Genomic DNA, 13,237 nt, shown 5'->3' on the forward strand with positions numbered 1-13,237 from the left:
TTTGTTCCTAAAAACAGAAATATTCTGTTAATCCGTGGAAAAGGTTTGTTTATTCATTTACTGGCTCATTCATTCATACTGGTTCATACTGGTTTGTCAATAAATTATGCATTCCAGAAATTTAACAGAATACCTAAGGCGAAACAATAAATAAATAAAATCTCATCTTCGGTCATTGAGTAGTTTATCTTTTACTTACTTCATTTATTCTTAAGGAGAAAATACAGTCAAAGTCCAGTATGTACATCTTCCTTCTCTGAACTTTTATTTTACAAAATCATGTTGTTGGTCGGATTTGACGCCATATTTTCCACCAACGAGGTAGAAAAACACATATTAGTAATTAAACGATTCAAGGTTTTATTTCATTTAGGCACAGAATTAATATGATTACCAACACCTGTGTGCACGTTTACTATATATAAACAATAAAGCTCTTGAATCTTGAATATATGAAAGCGCCCATGTGCACTGGCAATACGCTTCTGATCATACAGGATGTAGAAAAAATTACAAATTTTACAATTACAAAATAAATCTTCCAACAACCCCAGAAAAACGCATTTGTAGTTGTATATACTGTGGAAGGAAAAAACAAAAACAGTATTGCCAACAATATCGCTCACGTGTCTGCCGCGCTCAGCCCCAGTCCACGTGGGTTCCCCTGGCAACCAAAGGTTTCCAAGGTGACGAGCACACACAGCTACATGGTTCACTGTAAAGGGACAGGAAGGACCAGATAGACGAACATTTGTGTAATTACCGATTTAAGTTCGGTCACAATGACCTCACGGAAATGTTTTGGTGTGTTTTTTTTTACCGGGTTACAGCTGTCATGTCGGAGGGTTTAAATAGAAAGGTGAAGTAAATATTTTTGCTGCCGAAGACTTCTCTCCAAAGGTAACGACGTCGCTAAAACTTTACCAACTGCCTAAACTAGTATGTGGTAAGCTAGTCTGTAACACTCATGCTACAGTAACTTAATCATAATGGTTTACTAAACTATATACATGTGTGTGTGCGTGTGTGTGTGTGCGTGTGTGTGTGTGTGTTTTAAACTTGATGCTTCAATTCACTGCTGCACTGTAGCCTGTGTCGTATATTCGTGTCCTTAATCTTTCACAGCCATAGAGAAAGAACAGAAAGCTTGACGGAAAAAAGAAGAAATGGAAGAGGAATACTCTAAGGCTATTCGTCAGGTGACTGTGATTTAGAAATTAAACTTTTTCTTCCACCTTAACGAGTTGTGGCAATTATTAATCAACTTTTCCTCCCCACTCCTCTACACATACTCATCCTTTCATCTCACTATCATCTAAGTTGTTCATCGACTGTGTGGCTATTTCTGGTGTAACCGAAGAATCATGGACAGAGGAGAATGAGAAAGCTGTGGATCAGTTCATTGAAGACGCCTCTATCACAACCATGGTAGTCTACCTGGACACCAAGGTTGGACTTCGGGTGGAGTACTCGATGCCCTTACTGGTACAACACTCTTTCCTCTCAGCATTGTGTATGGTGATTTATTTCAGTTGATTTTACTGGTCTTGTAATGTTTGAGGGGAAAATATAAAAGTGCCTAATGTTTTGTTTGTTAATTCTGTTGCCCCCTTTTCCTTCTTTTTCTGTCTCTTTCACCACTGCATCTGAATATTTATCTTCATAGGGAGAGGTGGTAGGGCAGTTGTCCTATTTTGTCCGTGTGCCAGAAGCCATAATCACACTAGAAACGTTTGATACAGCCATACAGTTTGGCACGGTGCGAGGCAACCCCATCCAGAGGCTGCTTCAAGACATGACCTGTTTGCACGCCCCCCCAGTTGCCATTAGTGCCTACAGGGAGCAGAGCATCAAGGACAGCTATACCAAACACATGCACTTATATCTCGCCAGCCTTACAGGTGGGTAAATTTTTTTTTTTAAAAAGAAACAGGCATTTCACTCTTTCAACACTTAGTCTCACATTATACGGTTTATTTGACTTCTTTCAAGTTATTTAGCTTTGCTTTTCGCACTATGATTTGTCATTGAGACTCTTTAGGGCTCATTAAAGAAGAGTCTACACAGGCAGTTTTGTCAACTTCCTTTGAAGTATTTTTCCTCATCTTACTTAACAGAAGTAGTTCTGCTTCTACAAATATGTCCCCCCCACCCCCGCTTGTTTATGCTTCCAATCTGCAAATCCTTAATATAGGCAGTGAAAATCACACGTATCTTTTACTTCCGACTTTTTGCTGCTTTCCAGTTTGACTTTAGGCTTACATAGTATAATGTACGTTTGTACCAGTGCCTTGTACTCTTGATGATAAATACGGAAGGCAAGCTTAGCTTTTCTTGGATATGTCTCCCAATATTCCTGCAAAATCATTCAAGCTCAACCCCACTGGCTGGTGAGCATTGTTAAACAGAAGTGATTCAATCAAGCTCCCCTGTGACTGTGAATTGTCTATTTATAGTATGCATACAGTATTTCTTTAAATGGAGGGAAAGGTATTTTATGGGCCTCTGCGTGCAGATTGTGCTGTGTAACAGGACTATAGGTAGGAAGGATGAAAAGAATGGAACTTGTCAGATGACTTCAGTTGATGCCGTGAGTAGTTGATGGTCACATATGAGCATTACACATGTGGTGTAATTTTATTTTCTTTTTGAACAGATGATGTACATAGGAAGTTTGGGAACACTGTTCTCTACATCCCAATGGAAGGCCTGCAGTGCAGTGCTGAGGAGGCCAGCAAGGACAGGAAGCTGATACAGAGAATGGAAAGTAAGCTAGCGGCGCTATTTGTATGCATCTGCATGCAGCTGACAAGGGTTGCTTTTGGTTTCCATGTGTCTCTGAAGGGTATGGGTTAAAAGGCTCACACTTACAAATGTCTGTTCTCTGACTTTATACTGAAGACAACATTGAAACTGCACCATGAGCTTTCTGTCTCAGGCTCTCCAGTGATTTTATTTCATTCAAGGTCCATCTTACAAAATTTGCACCTGTTCATGTTTTTGGCTGCTTCTTTCTATTTCCATCATCTATGTTCAGAACTCTGTTGCATTCTCATATCCATGACATTTCTGTAGTCATGCTTAGTAGTTATAGCATAACACCACTAGTTTATGTCTACTTATTATGTGTCTTTTCTATATTGTTTGTTCCTACCTTAATTTCCTGTGTCCTCCATTCACATGTTCTACATGTTTTAGTTGTAATGATCCACTGGACTGATCAAATCAAGGAGCTACTAAATGCGCAAGACATTGTGAACATGAGAGACAGCTGTGGTCCACTGCGGGAGATATCCTTCTGGAAGACTCGCTCTACCCAGCTGTTGAACATCAGCCGGCAGCTACAGAAGCCAGGGGTCAAGCACATCCAGAACATCCTCCAGGTTGCAAAGTCTCTGTATGTACAGCGCTTCTGTCAGCTGGCCCATGAAATACAGGTAAATCTGCGCAAAGTCAGCTTATAATAAAGATTTAATCCAAATAATGTCAACATTTTATTTACAAAACAAATAGCATCATAAGCACAAAGTGTTGTGCTTCGTATGTTGCAGTCTAGCTGGAAGGCCTCAATATGTGAACGTGAAAGCTTTGGTGAATGTGACTGAAATAATAGTAGTAATCATTCATTTCACCTTGACTTTGTGTGTGTGTTCTGCCCAGGATTGTTCTCTTCAGGCCCAGTCAAATCTGACCTTCTTGTCCATATTGAAGGAGCCTTGCGAAGAGCTTGAGCAGCTTAAACCAAGTCAAATTGCTTCCAAGTTTAAACACATTGTCAGTCTCATTCGAATCATCTGGATCAACTCCCCCCACTACAATACCAGTGAGAGGATCGTCAACTTCTTCCGCCAGGTACCTGAAATGTTAAACTCTCGCTAGATTTCAACATTAGACTTAAACCAGTGTCCTTTTCATGATACAGTTCATTTTATGGATTTTATTTTGACAGGTCAGTGCTCATTAACATAACACTTTCGGCTAATTTTTATCTATTATCTCTGGCTTGTACTGTGTAATATCCTAAATATCAAAATGAAAAACAGTGTTTATATAAAAGCTCTGGTACTTTCATTGTAGATTTGGTGGATTGTATCTAACTTGTCATACAATATATATCAAATGTGGAGTGCTCATACTGGTTGTTTTTCATCATAGCTACAATAGAAGCTATATAAACTATATCAGCTTTATTTAAATAAACCTAAAACTGAAGTCCATCTGTGGGCCAAGAGAATCACTTGAAAGGCAGCTGACTGTGTTATACATTGTTCTGTTATTTACTTATCACATATTTTCATTTTGTGATAAAATGTTTTTCTAGGAGCACCTTTTTAAGCTGTATTATTTTCTGTTGTTGTGCCTTCTTTTTCTCACATGCTGGTGCTCATCATCATCACCATCATCATCATCAGAGAGACCATGAGCACCCGTTTTGAATATGTAGACATCAGAGTTCTGATATCTAGCAAGTCAATGGACCAAATAAAATATCTGATCATTTTCATTGCACGACTTATTTTTACATTTAAAATGACAGCTCCACAAGCAGAGGGATAAATTATAATAATTATAAAATTATTATGTTTTGAGTTAGCATGCTTGCATTACTTTTTTTTTTTTTTTTGCTCAGATTCACTTTGTCTGGTTAATATAATTCATATAATTTGTAAATCTTGAAGGCTGCAGGGTAATGACCTGTGACTGGGGTAATTTAACAAGTAGCAGACGGGCGATGCTTTCTTTGTTCTCCTTATAATAAGTTAATAAGAGCAAGAAAAAGCTCAGCTGCCAAATACTTAAAATATATGTCCCTGTGTTGCAGATGACTAATGAGATCATCCGTCTGTGCTCTCAAAGGATCTGTCTGGACAGGATTTTTGAAGGCTACGTGTTATCTAGCAAACAAATCCTCAGCGACTGCATGCAGTGTTGCCTGATCTGGAAGGAAGTTTACCTCCGTGCCTCAAAAATTCATCACAAGTAGGAGAAATTTTACATGCATAGAAATACAAAACAGAGTTTTCTTGATTGTTTTAAATTCCTAAATATGTTGTATATAGTTAGTCTGAACTTGAACCTAAATTCATATTTAGGTTCATATTTACTTAAATAAGTTCAGCCATGTTGGTTACAGTGATCATCACCTCAGATCTTCTTGTATTTTGTTCTCAACCTTGAAATAAAAGCTGAATTCCAAAAAGCTGGAGGAACATTTTGTAGTTAATTAGGTTAACGGATAACAGTCAGTCAGTAAAGTGATTGAGTATCTTAGAGAGGCAGTTTGGTGGTCAGAGGTTCATTCATTCATTCGTTCATTCATTTATTTGTTCATTTTCAGGCACAACAAATACCTATATTGAACATAAAATACACAAAGAACAAAAAAACTATCAAATGTGAAACAGTTTCAGAATAATGTTTCTCCAGGTCAAACTGCAAAGACTTGGAATATCTTGCCAACTACATAATATAATCAAAAGATTCAGAGGATGTGGAAAAAAACTCTGTGCACAAAGGACAAGGCTAAAAATCAATATTAAGCCTGTGTCTTTGGGCACTTGGGGATCTGCATTAAAGAAAACAAACAAACAAAAAAACAGCAACATGCATGTTTCTGTCATGAAAATCACTACATAGAATCAGGAATGCTTCCAGAAATGACTGTATGTAAACACAGTTAACCATGCCATCCACAAGTGCAGATTAAAGCTCTACCGTGCAAAGAAGAAGCCACATGTGAACATGATGCAGAAATGCCATCTTCTCTGGGCCAAAGCTCATTTAAGATGGACTGAGGCAAAGTGGAAAACTGTCATGTGGTCAGACAAATCCAAATTTAAAATTCTTTTTGGAAAGACACCACATCCCCTGCACTAAAGAGGAGAGAGGTATCATCTGGTTATCAGTGCTCAGTTCAAAAGCCTGATGGTGCGTGGTGCCTATGGAATTGGTAGCTTGCACATCTGGAAAGGCACCATCAGTGCTGAAAGGAATACACAAGTTTTAGAGCAGCATACATGCTCCCATCCAGATGGTGTCTTTGTCAGGGAAGGCCTCGCATATTTCAGTAAGACAAACCACATCCTGCATCTATTATAACATCGTGGCTTCGCAGTAGAAGTTCAGACCTTTCACCAACCAAAACGTTTGGCGCATCTTGAAAGAAAAATATGACAAAGAAGAACAAAGAAGATGTAGAGCAGCTAGAATCCTCTATCGGACATGAATGTCCAGCAGCTGTTCTCCTCAGTTCACAGATGCTTACAGACTGTTGTTAAAAGAAGAGGGGAGCTACACAGTGGCAAACATGACCCCATCCGAACTTTTTAGACACGTGTTGCTATCAAATTCAAAATGAATGTTGTTCTTTAAATGAAACACATTCTCAGTTTAAACATCTGTTATTCTGTTCTATTGTGATTAAAATGTAGATTTTTGAGATGTACAAGACCTTGAATACTGTTTTATTTACATTTTACACAGTTTCCAGACTTTTTCCATGAGTCCGTGAGTCGTTTGGTACCGAGCCGCAAGAGTTGAGGCTCAGGTGTGAAGTTTATGGTTTTCAGGGTTGTTATCGTTTTTTAGCACTATTTTTTTAATGTTTTTATCATTTACTCAGATTCCCTGGTTATTTTCCTGTGTGTTATGAATAAATCTTCTTTTTTTTGGTACCAGTACTGGTTTTATGTTGTTGTATTCATCTACGACACCTTAAAGGCCGGACCGTGGTGCAAAAAATGTTGGGGACCACTGATATATACAGTGTACTTTTTCTTTTTAAAGATTTCACAATTGATAAACTTCACTCGTCCTATTTATAACCTCTAAAGATATATTATAAAATGAAAAACCATTTCATTTAGTGTTGCCCACCAACCTCCAGTCATCCAAGCCCATTTTCTGCCTTTTTTTCTGTTTCTCTTTGCTCTCTTTGCTCCGTTGTTCTAGCCTTTTCCTTTATCTTTATCCTTTTTCATTCACATCAGGTATTCCCGAAAAGGCTGGGTCCTGGACAAAACAACGTTTATCGTGGTGATTGAGTCGTATGTTCAGAGGCTCAGAGACCTAATTGAGGTAAATATTTTCTCTCGGTAGCACAGAACAAGTAACACTGCATACTGAATCACAATTATCAGGTTAACCATCATGAGCAAAGGAACAATACTAAAAAGACATGTTTCAAAAAAAGAAAGGAAAAAATGGCACCCACCTTGTGCTATCCTACTCTTTCAGTAGCTCTTCTGTAGACAGAACTCTTCTATAAAAGCAGCTTGGGCTCCTGTAAAATGGAGACTAATGACAAAACACCCAGAACAAAAACTGAAAAGAAATTTTGTTTCTATTTAAATACAATTTCTTAAACAGTATTATAGTGACAGTTTGTTCATTTGTGTGAGTAAGGTGGCCGTTATTGTTGACAACTTTATAGGTAGTCTTATGAGTCAGCAGGTGATCACCTCCAATATAATTTCAGAAAATCCCTTGTGTGGGATAGATATATATGTTGTTTGATATGAGATTATTAGCTTCTCTTGTCTGCTCACAGATATGTGACTGCCAGCATCAGTTTGCCCGCTGGGAGGATGGTCAGCAGAGGGCTCTGCCATGCTTAGGTGGTTGCAAGGGACCAGGGTTTACTGGCACCCTCCTGAAGAATGAAAGCGACTTCCATCGCAGCCTGGAAAAACTACGCTCTGTTGACAAGGGCATACTTGATGTCAAGGATACCACATGGTGCAATGAATTCAACAGGTTAAGCTTTGTTTGTTTTAAAATAATCAAATGAATGTGGAATATAATAGTTTGAAAGGGTTTTTTCATGTTTATAAAATATAATTGTTGTTTGTGGGGAGCCACGGGCAGTTAAATAAAGGGAGCACCAGAACCTATGCAACCCAAATGAGTGGTTTGGCAGAAGGTGAACAAATATAAAAGCTGTTTTTCTGATCTTACCTCTGGATGCTCATTATGTTAATACATCCCTACACGATTTTAACTTCTCCTCTACATTAATGCGTCTCTGCGGATATCAGTGTTAGTATGCGTGTCTACACTTCTGTTAGCATGCTTTTGCTAAATTCATTAAGTATTTTGGCTTGTAGACATGTTTTGGTGTGTGTATGCATGTGTACAGGTTTTGTGCGTTTGTAAAAGATCTGGAGATGAAGATTCAGGGCCTGATTGGTTCAGTGTTTACGACAGGGAACACAGTTGAGGAAGGAATTCGGCTCCTTGACGTCTTTACGCCTTTGTTCGCTCGCAAGGTACGCTTTCACAAAGACATTCACAGAAACAGTTACACAAGTTTTATCATTGGCTAAATTTGTATTAAACAATGTAACACATTTTCATTTGTTTTTAATTAAATGTTACAGGTTAATATCTGGTCCTGCGTTGCTAATTCTAATAAATCAACCCAGTATCATGGCAAAACCCTGCTGTGACTGCAACTTCTGCACATGTGTCCAAAGACACGATGGAGCAGCGTATTACACACTTTGCCATGATAACGGGGTGAATAAATTGCTGTGCTCAAGTTTGTGTGTTTGTTAGAGTAAAAGCAGTTGCACACATGGGTGAATAGTTTGCTTTTGTTGTACTAGAGACCTTCAGATTTGTTCCAATTACAGATTTCATTCAGTGCAATGATCAATCAAATGCTATTTTTCTGTTTTCATTACAGCTAAACTTTTCTCTTTGCCCTATTTTTTTCTGTTACCATCATAACATGTATCTTTGAATTCTTCCATCACAGTCCATTAAGCGCACTGTAGAAGAGAAGCTGGAGGAAACCTTCAATATCTTTTACAAAGAGCTTAAAATCGGAAACAAAGAGCTGAACCAGACCTCAATGTTTTACCCTGATCATATGCCCCGGAAAGCAGGCCAGGTCTACTGGGTGATGGCCCAAAGACATCAGTTAGAGAGATTCATGGAGGTGAGGCGTTTAGACAACAAGAAAGACCTTGGATTTTTAGTACACAATTATTGCTTTCTGCAATCACTAACCAACCTTACTTCCATCTCCTCTACTCTGTTTGCTTTCCTTTGCCTCCAGGTGCTTCAGAAGGCCCACTTAATACTGGATTCTCAGACCTGCAAGGAGTTACTTACCACCTGTGGTCAAACTATGCAAATTCTGGATGAGATTGTGAGGAAGAACTTCAGTGAATGGACTCAGAAGTTGGATGTGCAGTATCTCAAACGCCTGGAGCAGCCACTCATGGTGCGCTGCAAGGACAAGAAGCTGGACATCAACTTTGACAAGTGGGTCAAACAACACGAGCACACATGACTTAAACACAAGAGGTACAAAGCTTACATGCTAAACTCTGTGTAATAAACCTAGATGCACTATAACTGATGGTAAATACAGGGAGTGCAGAATTATTAGGCAAGTTGTATTTTTGAGGAATAATTTTATTATTGAACAACAACCATGTTCTCAATGAACCCAAAAAACTCATTAATATCAAAGCTGAATGTTCTTGGAAGTAGTTTTTAGTTTGTTTTTAGTTTTAGCTATTTTAGGGGGATATCTGTGTGTGCAGGTGACTATTACTGTGCATAGTTATTAGGCAACTTAACAAAAAACAAACATATACCCATTTCAATTATTGATTTTTACCAGTGAAACCAATATAACATCTCCACATTCACAAATATACATTTCTGACATTCAAAAACAAAACAAAAACAAATCAGCGACCAATATAGCCACCTTTCTTTGCAAGGACACTCAAAAGCCTGCCATCCATGGATTCTGTCAGTGTTTTGATCTGTTCACCATCAACATTGCGTGCAGCAGCAACCACAGCCTCCCAGACACTGTTCAGAGAGGTGTACTGTTTTCCCTCCTTGTAAATCTCACATTTGATGATGGACCACTGGTTCTCAATGGGGTTCAGATCAGGTGAACAAGGAGGCCATGTCATTAGTTTTTCTTCTTTTATACCCTTTCTTGCCAGCCACGCTGTGGAGTACTTGGACGCGTGTGATGGAGCATTGTCCTGCATGAAAATCATGTTTTTCTTGAAGGATGCAGACTTCTTCCTGTACCACTGCTTGAAGAAGGTGTCTTCCAGAAACTGGCAGTAGGACTGGGAGTTGAGCTTGACTCCATCCTCAACCCGAAAAGGCCCCACAAGCTCATCTTTGATGATACCAGCCCAAACCAGTACTCCACCTCCACCTTGCTGGCGTCTGAGTCGGACTGGAGCTCTCTGCCCTTTACCAGTCCAGCCACGGCCCATCAAGACTCACTCTCATTTCATCAGTCCATAAAACCTTAGAAAAACCAGTCTTGAGATATTTCTTGGCCCAGTCTTGACGTTTCAGCTTGTGTGTCTTGTTCAGTGGTGGTCGTCTTTCAGCCTTTCTTACCTTGGCCATGTCTCTGAGTATTGCACACCTTGTGCTTTTGGGCACTCCAGTGATGTTGCAGCTCTGAAATATGGCCAAACTGGTGGCAAGTGGCATCTTGGCAGCTGCATGCTTGACTTTTCTCAGTTCATGGGCAGTTATTTGGCGCCTTGGTTTTTCCACACGCTTCTTGCGACCCTGTTGACTATTTTGAATGAAACGCTTGATTGTTCGATGATCACGCTTCAGAAGCTTTGCAATTTTGAGACTGCTGCATCCCTCTGCAAGATATCTCACTATTTTTGACTTTTCTGAGCCTGTCAAGTCCTTCTTTTGACCCATTTTGCCAAAGGAAAGGACGTTGCCTAATAATTATGCACCACCTGATATAGGGTGTTGATGTCATTAGACCACACCCCTTCTCATTACAGAGATGCACATCACCTAATATGCTTAATTGGTAGAAGGCTTTCGAGCCTATACAGCTTGGAGTAAGACAACATGCATGAAGAGGATGATGTGGACAAAATACTCATTTGCCTAATAATTCTGCACTCCCTGTACACTTTACTGTTAGGTGAATACACAAATGTGCTCTTACACAATAGATTCATGCAAAGACCAAACATTTGGGCATGAATACAAACACACAAATGTGTACATGTGCCGTTTTTATATAAATGTAGGGGAGACCGGGGATAGTTGTAACATTTTTGACATTTCTGTCTGTAACTCGGAGCTCTTTTAAGGTAGTGGATTCAAAATGTAATGCAAAGTATTTACATGTCTCGGCTATTAAATAGTGCAGCTATTTTCTCTGCAGCACAATTACGCATTTCTATGGTATGGTCTCAAACACAAAGAGTGAAATGTTAAAATTAACCCCATAGTCTGGGTTAGTTGTAACATATCCTGGGGTAAAATGTAACACAATGAAATAAGGATACTAACAAAACATTAACATGTAATCTTTGTTTATTCAACACATGAATGCACTTACATCCATTTATGTAGCTGTGTGTGTGTGTGACAGAATGCAGAAATCTAGCTTTTGAACATATTCCAACCCCCCAAAAAAGACAAATTATGGAATTTTCTGCAACTGAATATTTCATTAATTTTGGTTGGTCTTCCTTGAGTTTGGCCTCATTGGCTCAGTGGGCATTATAACCTACAACTCTTGCACCAATTTTGAACATAACAATGAAGCTGAAAAAATGTAGTTGTTCACCAGCATCGCAATTCCATTACTTTTTATCATGGCTTACCTTGGTGTGGTTTGCAAAGTGCTTCAGAAAGATGAGGAAATCTGTTTCTTGCATCCATCCTGACTTATTTCCACTACCAGTACTTCCTACTGGTCCATCTCTGACACAGAGGTCTACATAATGTATGTGTGGGAACACAAACAGTGGAGGAATTGTGTTGCCAATGGCATTAACCACATATACAAATGCGACCAGTGAACCTCTCTCTGCTGATGTCGTTGCCCCAACTTGTTTAATATAAGTTAAAGTAATAGTGTGGCAAGTTGTAACATCTGCATTATTGTTACAACTAACCCAGACTGTTGCTGTTACAACTGACCCAGACTCCTATAGCCATGAACTAGCTAACATTACAGCCAACGGCTAAAACATTAGCACTAAAGACCTACACAGAATATATCCCCATAGGCATACAAATAACATAATTTAAGTTTGATGAGTTTAACTGCAAAGCAGATAATGCTATTCGAAATTGAAATAAAGTAGAAAAACTTACTTTTTGGCGTACAAATTACTTTTTTTCGTGTTAAATTGTCTGTGTTTGACAAAATGTGCTGATTTTTCACATGTGATAGCAGAACTGAGTTGGGCATGCACAGGATGAGTCACATCATTTGAAACTTAGCCCTGATTGGAGAAATTGGACATCTGTGGTTGTAGTGTTACAACTGACCCACGTTACAACTATCCCCGGTCTCCCCTACTGCAGAAGTTATACTTGAAATGTTTCCAACAAGATAGCTGTTTACTGGAGGCAGTGTACTTAATGTTTTAGCTTAAAACAGTCATTAAAGTGTATAATTTCCCAGGGGTCTCCAGAGATTTACGTACAACTTTACATTTTAATGTACTTACTCTGTATTGTTATTTTGTATCTTTTTTGTCTAGCGACCTGTTGAATCTGTTCTCTGAGATCCAGTGCTGGGATCGACTAAAGTTTGAGATCCCCCAGAGTGTATCTGACATTTACCAGGACAGAGATGACCTCAGAGGCCTGAGGCAGCAAGTACTGCTGCTGGTCCGCGAGTATAACAGGTCTGACTTGGAACACTCGCTTGCAGCATTACACAGCATCACCATTCATCTGGAGAGCTTGACCAGTTTTTGTGTTGTGAACACGTCTTGTGAATTAACATCCTTGTAATTGTGAGCACTATAAGAAGATTATTAATCAGTGAGCTAAAGAAAATCACTTAAATTAAAGGTCCTGTGTGCTTACACTTTTATACAAAATGAAACGCGTGACACCAATACTGATCAACACTTGTAAGACTTTAAAATGGATTCATAATTTCGCACATTTACACACCTACAAGCACAGAGAAAGATGTACATGCTGTATTTGATAATCCTGCCTGTTCAGATATTATTCAGTCAGTAGAAAAACATATTTATCTGTGGGTCCCAGGATCACAGAAATGCTCTCTCCTGAGGAGTTGGGTCTTTTTCGGGAGAGAATACGTTTCATTGATAAGAAGATCCAGCCGGGTCTGACCAAACTCCTGTGGTTGTCTAAAGGAGCTTCTAACATCTTCATCCGTGACTGTCTCCTGCATGTTGACAAGGTTGTAAGATTGCAGTTCACCACTTACAGATATTTTTCT

The 13,237-nt window shown here is 39.0% G+C and overlaps 1 protein-coding gene across 2 annotated transcripts in view; it reads left to right on the forward strand.

Annotated features, from left to right (window-relative positions):
• The first annotated feature begins 666 nt into the window (after nucleotides 1-666).
• dnah2 (dynein, axonemal, heavy chain 2) overlaps nucleotides 667-13,237 on the forward strand; it is a 64,286-nt gene continuing 51,715 nt past the window's right edge. Inside the window, exons 1-15 of one of the 2 annotated variants that reach the window (XM_026161648.1) lie at nucleotides 667-946; nucleotides 1,126-1,199; nucleotides 1,321-1,485; nucleotides 1,667-1,901; nucleotides 2,657-2,767; nucleotides 3,199-3,437; nucleotides 3,661-3,852; nucleotides 4,823-4,980; nucleotides 6,990-7,077; nucleotides 7,550-7,755; nucleotides 8,138-8,267; nucleotides 8,759-8,941; nucleotides 9,062-9,270; nucleotides 12,522-12,668; nucleotides 13,042-13,198. In XM_026161648.1, coding sequence (XP_026017433.1) covers nucleotides 1,167-1,199; nucleotides 1,321-1,485; nucleotides 1,667-1,901; nucleotides 2,657-2,767; nucleotides 3,199-3,437; nucleotides 3,661-3,852; nucleotides 4,823-4,980; nucleotides 6,990-7,077; nucleotides 7,550-7,755; nucleotides 8,138-8,267; nucleotides 8,759-8,941; nucleotides 9,062-9,270; nucleotides 12,522-12,668; nucleotides 13,042-13,198 — 2,253 coding nt within the window. In that variant the 5' untranslated portion in view covers nucleotides 667-946; nucleotides 1,126-1,166. The remainder of the gene's footprint in view (nucleotides 947-1,125; nucleotides 1,200-1,320; nucleotides 1,486-1,666; nucleotides 1,902-2,656; nucleotides 2,768-3,198; nucleotides 3,438-3,660; nucleotides 3,853-4,822; nucleotides 4,981-6,989; nucleotides 7,078-7,549; nucleotides 7,756-8,137; nucleotides 8,268-8,758; nucleotides 8,942-9,061; nucleotides 9,271-12,521; nucleotides 12,669-13,041; nucleotides 13,199-13,237) is intronic. The other variant, XM_026161647.1, reaches the window with a different exon arrangement.

The sequence above is a fragment of the Astatotilapia calliptera genome, chromosome 3 (assembly GCF_900246225.1).
Source record: "Astatotilapia calliptera chromosome 3, fAstCal1.2, whole genome shotgun sequence".
In the NCBI taxonomy this organism is placed as follows: domain Eukaryota; kingdom Metazoa; phylum Chordata; class Actinopteri; order Cichliformes; family Cichlidae; genus Astatotilapia; species Astatotilapia calliptera.